General features: G+C 38.5%; 1 protein-coding gene across 1 annotated transcript in view; it reads left to right on the top strand.

Annotated features, from left to right (window-relative positions):
* The first annotated feature begins 358 nt into the window (after positions 1 to 358).
* The window catches only part of LOC141796185 (F-actin-capping protein subunit alpha-2), a 31,886-nt gene continuing 26,244 nt past the window's right edge, over positions 359 to 6,000 (top strand). The window contains exon 1 of the mRNA XM_074677164.1: positions 359 to 491. Within this exon, the coding sequence (XP_074533265.1) occupies positions 408 to 491 (84 nt within the window). The 5' untranslated portion in view covers positions 359 to 407. The remainder of the gene's footprint in view (positions 492 to 6,000) is intronic.

Below are 6,000 nucleotides of genomic sequence, written 5' to 3'. Positions count from 1 at the left end.
GAAGCTATCCCATATTTTTGAGATATTAAATCATGATAATGTGACAAGTCAAAATAATAAGACAACAAAATTATGAGATCAAGATAAATAAATAAAATAATTGATTAATAAAAAAGAATATGTTTTCCTAAAAATGGAGAAAAAAGTACTTTATATAAAGAATTGTACCTAAAAATTTTGACAGCTACTATCCATTACTATGACTTTTTGAGTGGGGCCCTCATTTTTATTTTTCATATTTATTTATTCTCTATTATTTTGCTATTTATTAATTAAACGATCTGTCATAAGATACGTACCTTCTCCTGGTACAGTAACAAGTACATACTGTGTAATAACAGAGTGACAGAGTATCAATCACTTGTATGAGCACTGAGCTGAACTGACGCTGGGAATCCACCCATCGGATGACGTCACGGGGCACTGACAAGCTGGTGGTGCCGGAAGAAAAGATGGCGGATCATGAGGAGCAGCTATCCGACGAGGAAAAGGTAAAATACCGATTTATTCTTTAAAGAGACTCCAGTGGGGGACGGTACCGCGTGGATTGTATGGTGCATTAGAGTCCGACTCTGTGAGCATCCCAGCGTCGACCAGCATGAATTAATATGTCCAAAATCCCAGGCCTCAGCTCAACCGCTGCTGCTTCTGCTCTTATTTTTAGCTCAAGTTCCGCTCAAATCTCAAACGGAGGCTCCTTGTACGGTCCTGACTCAAAATAGGAGCCGTGTACACACAATAATTTTACCTAAGCTTACCTCCTGCACCCTTTTGGTTTAGCAGACTTGTCGTTGGTTCTCTGTGTTTCTGATTTTTGGTGTTAAAGAAGTTTTCATACATGAAAGATCGCTAGCTGGTTAGTGTAGCTTAGCCGCAACATGCTAACAGATAGCTTGACTTACTAACACGCCCTTTTTGCTGTTTGACACCGCTTTTCTGCCCGTTCACTCATATGAAATAACAACATAACAGCCTGTGCAGAGTATTTTAGACGGTGCAGGATTGAAGACACATTTATCAGGACATTTAGGAAATCTGTAAGCTTACATGCTAACCGTTGCACTTCTGTTAAAGAGGGTTTCATTCGTAAAAATGCGTGGGAACTACACACAGCACTTCCAACTAAAACATGTCGTTACTTAAAGAATTATCGGCAGTGTTCAAATTTTTCAAATAAAAAATCTACTTATTAACAAACTAGGTAGTAAATGTTTAAATGCAAGCGAGGTTTACACCTCATCACACCCCTGACAGAGCTAGTTTTCTCATTTCCTTAAAAGAGCATAGACACACTCAGCCGGTCCCCTGAGACAACATGAGTGTGTTAACCACACAAATCTTCATTACACAGCGTTTATATCCTTCTATATAGATGGGTTTGATTATAGCAGACTTTGATGAGTGGTTTTCTGTCTCTTTTTGGACATTTGGACACAACTCTGAGAGGATTATTAATGGGGTAACTACTTAAACAACAAGTCCTAAACTTTTGAGACAGAGAAATGTTTTTTTTTTTAAGTCTAGAGAAGAGGCAAAAACGCAAATTATTTTGTGTTTTCAATAAGAAAATCATGCCTGGAGGTAAAGACTACTTATATTGGGATTTACAGTTGAATGTTGTGATACAAAACCTGCTGAGTGGCCCACAACGAAAAGTATACTATGGTACATTGATCCTGCAATGATGCAAAAATCATGCATCAAAATTTACTTAAATGCTAACACACATGCTAATTATATATTATGCAAAGAGTTATGAAGTAGTGGCGTTGCAGGAGTCAAATTCAAGGGAAAATTAATGGCTTAAGATGCATTCAGTTTCGACTTTGTAAATTAAATACTCTTTTTTGTTGCCTTCATTCAAAGAAAATTGGCAAAATAAAACATTTGTGTGTGTGCTGTGACAGCATTTTGTTAGTATTTCACTATTTCAGGAATGCTTTCTGACGATTAATTGACTCTGTTTCAATCACAGTTATCTAGAAAATTAATGTATAGCAATTGACAAGAAGAAGCACAAATCATAACAAAATTTATCAGGTTATATGATTGCTATCTTATCTTTAAAATGCATTTTTACATTGTTTTTACCTGCCTCTGGCTGTAACAAGATATTATTGCCTCAAAGCTGATCACTTCTTGCCACAAAATAACAAATAAAAAAAGGCCTGTCACGATAATCAATAAATCAATTAACTGAACTATAAATAAGAACATCCTGGGTAAGTTTGCCAGCCTCGATAAACGGACACGTGCATGTTTGTTTTCCTCCTCTCTTTCCACCAAAGAGGCTGAATGAGAAGATGGCTCACTACGTCTATCTTTCCTAACATCAGGGTGAATAGGTTCTCTCATGGATTTAGCAGATTTATAGTGGAGTGAGCATTTGTCAAAAATGCGATCTTTCGGGTGAAGACCGGGCTGCTTGCGCGTACACACGTAGAGAGCTGAAGCGAGCGTCCTGAGGGGTAATGAGGAAACACACGCTAATATGAGTGATGGCACAAAAGATACGGTTCTTAAGCCGCCTGCCACAGTCCCAGTGTGGGAATATTTTGTTTTTATCAGAATGAACAAAGTGTGAGCTCATGAACACCAACGAGCTGATATGTCGCGTTTGTTTGAAAATAGTGGCGACGAAGAAGAAGAAGAAGGGGAGGTGCAGTGGAGCCTTGTTCTTTGACAATCCGCTCTTACTGAGGCTTTTGGTCGGCAAAGTAAATAGAAATAAAAGCACCAAATGGTGGCGCTCAAAGACAGCTACATTAACAAAGAAATGCAGCCCTTCAATACGGTTGAAAACCAGAAATGTTAAAAATGTTTGACAGACAGTACGGATTGACTGGGAAAAAGTACATGTTACAAACAATTCAGGAACTGTATAAACTCCCTTTTATTTAGGCTATAGTTTTTATTGTTGTTGTTTTTTTTTGGAGTTTCGTTTTTTCTTTAGAGACAGGGTCTATGTTTTATTGTTTTTGATATGTTGTATTATTTTCATTGACATGCATTTTTTTCTAATAGAGAGTCCATTTCATTTTCATTTTATTTTTTTCTCTTTCTTGTTTGTTAAGTTTATTATATTTTTTGTTTGATTTATTTTATTTAAAAGATCCTGACCTTTTAGTTACAGTTAAATACTCTTAAGAAACTAAAGTTTCTTGCTTTTGATGTGGTGTACTCACTTTATTATCCATTTATCATAATTACATCAATGAAAAAATGGAAAAAAAATCAAAATAATATTGACAATAATATCGTTTATTGGCAATAATATTTTGGAAAATTATCGTCTAGCAAAATTTGTTATCGTGACAGGCCTAATGGTTGGTAAAACCAGAATATCAATCTATTCCACAGAGGAGTTGGGAAACTGATCGACTGATAGTTAGCAGTAGCTATCAAATAGTGTATTTGTTTGACATCCTTATTCCTAAAATCAACATACAAGAAGCGTGGGTGTGACTTAGACACGTGTCAACAACAGCTCACTAAAAACTATGCTGTGTACAGGTCAATTATGTGTCACACCTAAATTCCAAGCAGGTTTGACAATATCCCAGGAAACTATTAGGAGCATTGTGCTTCACTTGTGCTTGGGAACACATTAATTGTTGCTGTCTGAGTTATGTAATTTACTTTTCAGAGTTAAAACAAGGCCAGGTTTATTTCCATCTGTTCCACATCAGCGTGAGTCAGAAGTTTTTTCGAGGAAAGGCAGCTCATTGACCCGCGGGTGTGACTGCATCATGCTCATCAGCACACAGGCATCAGCTGTTGGTGAGGGATTTCATGACAGAGCCAGGGTGTGATTCTGGCGCGTTCGCGGTGTGTGCTTTTAGGTAACTGGGGAAGTTGTGGTTTAAGTTTTGTCAGCTTTCTTACTTTTCACCAGAGTGGTCACTATCCTGTTCAACATAAGGGTTTGATTTCAGAGAGCTGAAAGCGTGAGGACGGGCGACCTGCCAGGCTGACTGGTTGAAAAGAAATCTCGTCCTGTGAGCAGAATTTTGCTGCTGGAAGTGGTTTCATTTCCGCTCCAAGAGGGTTGCATTATGCATCCGTCCGCTGTCTGTTATTGTGCTGTTGAAAGCCCAGCATTTCCACGTCTCTGCAGCGCATTAGCTCAGAGCAGTCAGCCATCTGCTTCAGCTTGTCTGTGTTGCGCAGCACCAACGAGGAAAAAAACATTTTTTTTTGGCTAAAATGTGAAAGTGGGGAAGAGTTTTCAAAAGTCACGAGTGCTCGCTTTGAATTACTCTTAGAAAATGATGTTTGGAAACCTGCCAGAGACGAGCCACAGACAGAGTCTCCTCAGCTGATGGTGCTTTCCTAAATCGAATGAAAAACCTGCAAACTGGCTTTTATCTCCCTGTGATCCCACATTACTGTGATGAATGATTCAGTCTATTTTTAAAAAGGCAGTTTGGAGGAACACTGGTTTTCTAAATGTCTAAATCAGGACATGTGTGTAGCAGGGAAGAGAATAAATAATTTCTGGTTTTCCTTGTGAAATGTGTCCCCGGAGGGGAGCGAGAATTTCTCTCCGATTGCTGTGCTGTTTCTTAAAAAGTACAGAGAGCTCCCTGATAGGAAGCTACAAGCCGCACTTCCTTTTATAGACGATTAAACAGAAAGTGCCGTTTCTGGGGTCGTCGTCTCTCTTAGTCAATTGGGAAGCAGTCTGCAAGCTTCCTGGTTGCAGCAGAGAAACCACACACGAGTTTTACACAGGAAACTCCCCTTACTTAATGTTATGCTAACACTTCCTAGTCTGAGTTTAGAGACTGGTGAAGTATCTGAAAGAGACTTTCGCTTGATTGCTAAAAAAGAGAAGACCTGATACAGATCAGACTGACAGAGCAGACAAACCAACACAGACCCCCTTGTTCTTAATTTGCAAGCGTGTTATGGCTGCAATGTATTACAAAAACTGTAAACCAACTTTGGTCTCGTTAGATGCAGTATGCATATTCCAAACAAATTTCACATCCTTATAATTTATTTATTTTGTTAAAACAATCATTCCCACTTAGGCCTGGGCGATATGGCCTAAAAATAAAATCTCAGATTTTTTCACAAAAAATTCGATTTACGATTTTTTGACGATTTTTTTTTCCTTTTAAAGAAAACAATAAGTACAAATGACAGAAAAAACTCAAAACCAGTGTACAGTACTGTTTCAGTGCACTACAGCACTATTCAGTTATATTCTACTTTTAAATGATTTAAAAAAAAAAAAAACACTTTGTTTCTGTCAAGTTTTATTTTTCTAAGGCTGTAGCCTGTTAATCCTTTAATTTTAACACAAACAAATAAGTAAAAATAAATGCTATTTATTCAAGTGTGGACTCGTAAAATTCATGCCTCCCTGCATAAGTCAGTTCCCTGGTCGGGGCACCCCAGTCTAAAAAGTCTGGTCCGCCCCTGCTTGTCAGAGCTTATTTCTTGCAGGTGTGTTATGTTGCTCTGCTCGTCAGCACATGGATTTATGCTGAATGGAGGATTTAGTTGGTGGAAGAGAGGGAGTTACAGGGAAAGACAGAACTCAGCTTTCCTCAGGTAAAAGTTTAACACCTTCGTAGTCATGTCTGTCCGAGCAGCGCGCCGCTCTGTTCGATCGCCCATCGTCGTCCCGTCCCCCACCCTGCAGTCTACTTCCACAAATCATGCTCCATCCAAATCACCTTAAGAGGGGATTTTCTTTGGTACAGTGAGGATGTTCTGAGATAAACTAATGTATATTTCTTTACTGTCTAAATCTCAAAAGGATCAGAGTATTATCTTCGAAGAGCAGCATCACATCATCAATAATCTGCAGGTGAATCTTAAAGGGTCCCTGCTTTGTAAATGTTTCAGTCAAAGATCTTAATCAAACTCCTGAAGAGTGACAGATAGAAAACAGAGGATTGGAGGAAAGGGATTTGGAAGTTAACTGACGAGAGGTCTAGTTTACATCAACCTCTTTGGGCTGTTGATATGGACTATAAGGACGTGTCC

The sequence above is a fragment of the Halichoeres trimaculatus genome, unplaced genomic scaffold, assembly GCF_033239565.1.
Source record: "Halichoeres trimaculatus isolate MK-OKI-2021-1 unplaced genomic scaffold, fHalTri1.1 fHalTri1_scaffold_10, whole genome shotgun sequence".
In the NCBI taxonomy this organism is placed as follows: Eukaryota; Metazoa; Chordata; class Actinopteri; order Labriformes; family Labridae; genus Halichoeres; species Halichoeres trimaculatus.
Note: the sequence above shows the minus strand (reverse complement) of the source record. Positions and strands in the feature narration are given on the sequence as shown.